General features: G+C 45.9%; 1 protein-coding gene across 1 annotated transcript; it reads right to left on the bottom strand.

Annotated features, from left to right (window-relative positions):
- Positions 1-375: 375 nt before the first annotated feature.
- On the bottom strand, positions 376-1,314 carry LOC124502350 (olfactory receptor 8S1-like). The gene has a single exon (XM_047066974.1). It carries the CDS (start codon positions 1,312-1,314, stop codon positions 376-378), a length of 939 nt encoding a protein of 312 aa, XP_046922930.1.
- Positions 1,315-2,699: the final 1,385 nt, after the last annotated feature.

The raw sequence follows: 2,699 nt of genomic DNA, 5'->3' as shown, positions 1-2,699 counted from the left end.
ATATAATTTCATATATTTTACTTTTTGTTGTTGGGAGAGCCGGGGAGAGGATGGTACAGGGCTCCCTTCAAGTTAGTGGTCTAGAATTTTCCTTTCAAAAAAAAATTTTTTTTTAATGTTTATTTATTTTTGAGAGAAACAGAATGTGAGTCAGGGAAGGGCTGGGGCACACAGAATGCAAAGTGGGCCCCAGGCTCTGTGCTGACAGCACACAGCCTGACGTGGGGCTTGAACTCGTGAACTGCGAGATTGTGACCTGAGCCAAAGTCAGAGGCTTTAACCAACCAACCAGCCACCCAGGCACCGCAGAGTTCTTCTACCTGAGGTTCAAGCAGATGGCAAAACAAATTTCTCTCCTGCACTCTGCGTCCTTGTTCACTTCCTAAAATAGTGTAGGTATTTCTCCACTGTCCTTCTCACAGCCGCCTTCACCTCTACATTCTTTAGGCTGTAGATGAGGGGATTCACCAAGGGCGTGACTGCACTGTACTGCAAGGAGGAGAGCAAATCCAGGGAGGAACCCGAGGTGGGCATAAGATAGCGAATCAAACCTGAGCCAAAGAACAGGATCACTGCGATGAGGTGGGAGGAGCAGGTGGAGAAGGCCTTGCTTCTGCCTGAGGTGGAGCTGATGTGCAGGATGGTGGAGACAATACGGGTGTAGGAAAAGAAGATTGGGAGGAAGGTTCCCAGCCCATGCAGTAAGGTGGAGCAGATCAAGATGTCAATATTGATGGAAATATCAGAGCAAGACAGAGGGAAGAGGGAGGGCAGCTCACAGGTGTAGTGGTGGATGGTTTGGGCCTCACAGAAGTCCAGGTTAATAGCCAAAAGCACAATGATGACTGAATTGAGGGAAGCCAGGCCCCATGAGGCCAGCACCAGCCTCACACAGAGCTGGCTGCTCATCACCTGGCCGTAGAGCAGAGGGTGGCAGATGGCGGCATAGCGGTCATAGGCCATCACCGAGAGCAGAAAGGCTTCAGTCCCTGCGGTGATAAACACAAAGAACACCTGAGCCAGGCAGCCCTCCACTGAGATGGTTTTCTTCTCAGACAGAAGGTCCTTCAGTAGCTTGGGCACAGTGACAGAAGAGAAGCAGAGGTCCAGGAAGGACAGGTTACTCAGGAAGAAGTACATGGGCGTGTGGAGGCGGGAGTCGGTCCTGATCACCAGCAGCAGCATCAGATTCCCCATCACGGTCAGGAGGTAAATCCCCAGGAAGAGCACGAAGAGCAGAGCCTGGATGTGGGGGTCGTCGGACAGCCCCGTGAGAATGAACTCGGTGATGATGCTGTGGTTCCTCCAGGCCATTTGTGGAGGGGATTTCCCTGGAATAGAACAGAAATAGCGATGAGATCTGTCTCCTTCAGGTCATCACCCCTCTCACCATACATCCCTCGAAGCTGCCCTTACCGCATCTCAGGAAAAGTTTTTATCCTGTTTTGTTATCACCGATCCTACGTCACAGTCTTTGCGTACTTTAGAGAATCTTCTGCCCCTTCCGTTGGGGATTTCACTGGACCAATGAATATCTTTGGTTCACCTACACATTCATAGTATTTAGATGCTACCAATTCTTCTTAGACTTTAGAAATCGTCAAAAATCTAGCACATATCTGAGTGGTTTTCTAAACCTTCTTTCTTCAATTTCTCAACCACAAGTTTTTGGTTCAAAATCATCCAGTGATTCCCTACCAGAGTTGACATCCATTAGGCACAGTAGGTCCAGTGCCTAGGGCCACAGTTGTTGCATGGCTGATGAAAACATTTTAAATTTCTTTTAAGACCAGAAGAATCTGCATTCTATTCATCTTTATAACTGCAACATTTTAATATCTCTTTGTATGGAAAGAAAAGGAGCCTAGGGAGGCAAAAGTGCCTGGAACCATGAAAGTCATAATGTGTCCTTGCTCTCTACTTTATGAACAGAGCATTTAACTTTAGTAAGACTTTTTTAAATACAGAGAATTTTTTTAATCACTATCTCAATTGTTTCAAGGCAATTCTGTAAGATTTGATAAGGAATTATTAGCCATGGGGCAAAGAATTTTATCCCCATTTTTACGTGAGAGAAGTCTGATATTAAGGGATATTTTGTAATGTCATGTTGACAACAAATAGAAGTAAAAATAGGAGAAGCAGAAGTAAATTACATTATTTTTTTTCTAATTATCAGCCCAATGTCTAGGCTTAGTGCACAGTGATAAGGAACACTTTTCTTACTCAGATGCTTCAAATTCTTCTTCATCTGCCCTTAAACTCGTGGCCATTTTGGCTGCTTCAGACACCAGAAAGGTCTATTTGTTTCTGTGTTTGCTCACCTTCTTCTTCGTATGTTCTCCTCTTAAGCCCACTGACCCAGACTCTCCTGGGTCTTCCAGTGTCATCTATAAACCTGCTTTTTGCTTCTAGCCTGTCCTGACTGCCCAGCTCTCTGTTCAAACCACTGGGACACTTGCTCCCAGGTGCCTTATGGCATAGTCTGAACTGTGTGTCTTGTCTCATGTTAGACAGCGATCTCAGTTTTCCCCTCCGGATTGTGAGCTCCTTGAGAATATAGACCACAACTTGACAACAACAATCACAAATCAGCATTTCTCTGGCTCTCGCCTGCCCGTTAGCTTCTGATTACCTCTCAGATTTCTGTCCGATTATTTTGGAAGCCTCTCCACGTCATCTCCCGCGTGCCTTAGAAA

The sequence above is a fragment of the Lynx rufus genome, unplaced genomic scaffold (assembly GCF_022079265.1).
Source record: "Lynx rufus isolate CCGP_SWC_20201006 ecotype Redwood Valley unplaced genomic scaffold, mLynRuf1.p SCAF_7, whole genome shotgun sequence".
NCBI classification, from domain to species: Eukaryota; Metazoa; Chordata; class Mammalia; order Carnivora; family Felidae; genus Lynx; species Lynx rufus.
Note: the sequence above shows the minus strand (reverse complement) of the source record. Positions and strands in the feature narration are given on the sequence as shown.

Bases quoted from the DNA above. Each gene is read 5' to 3' on its own strand.
- LOC124502350 (XM_047066974.1), bottom strand. From the start codon at position 1,314: ATGGCCTGGAGGAACCACAGCATCATCACCGAGTTCATTCTCACGGGG.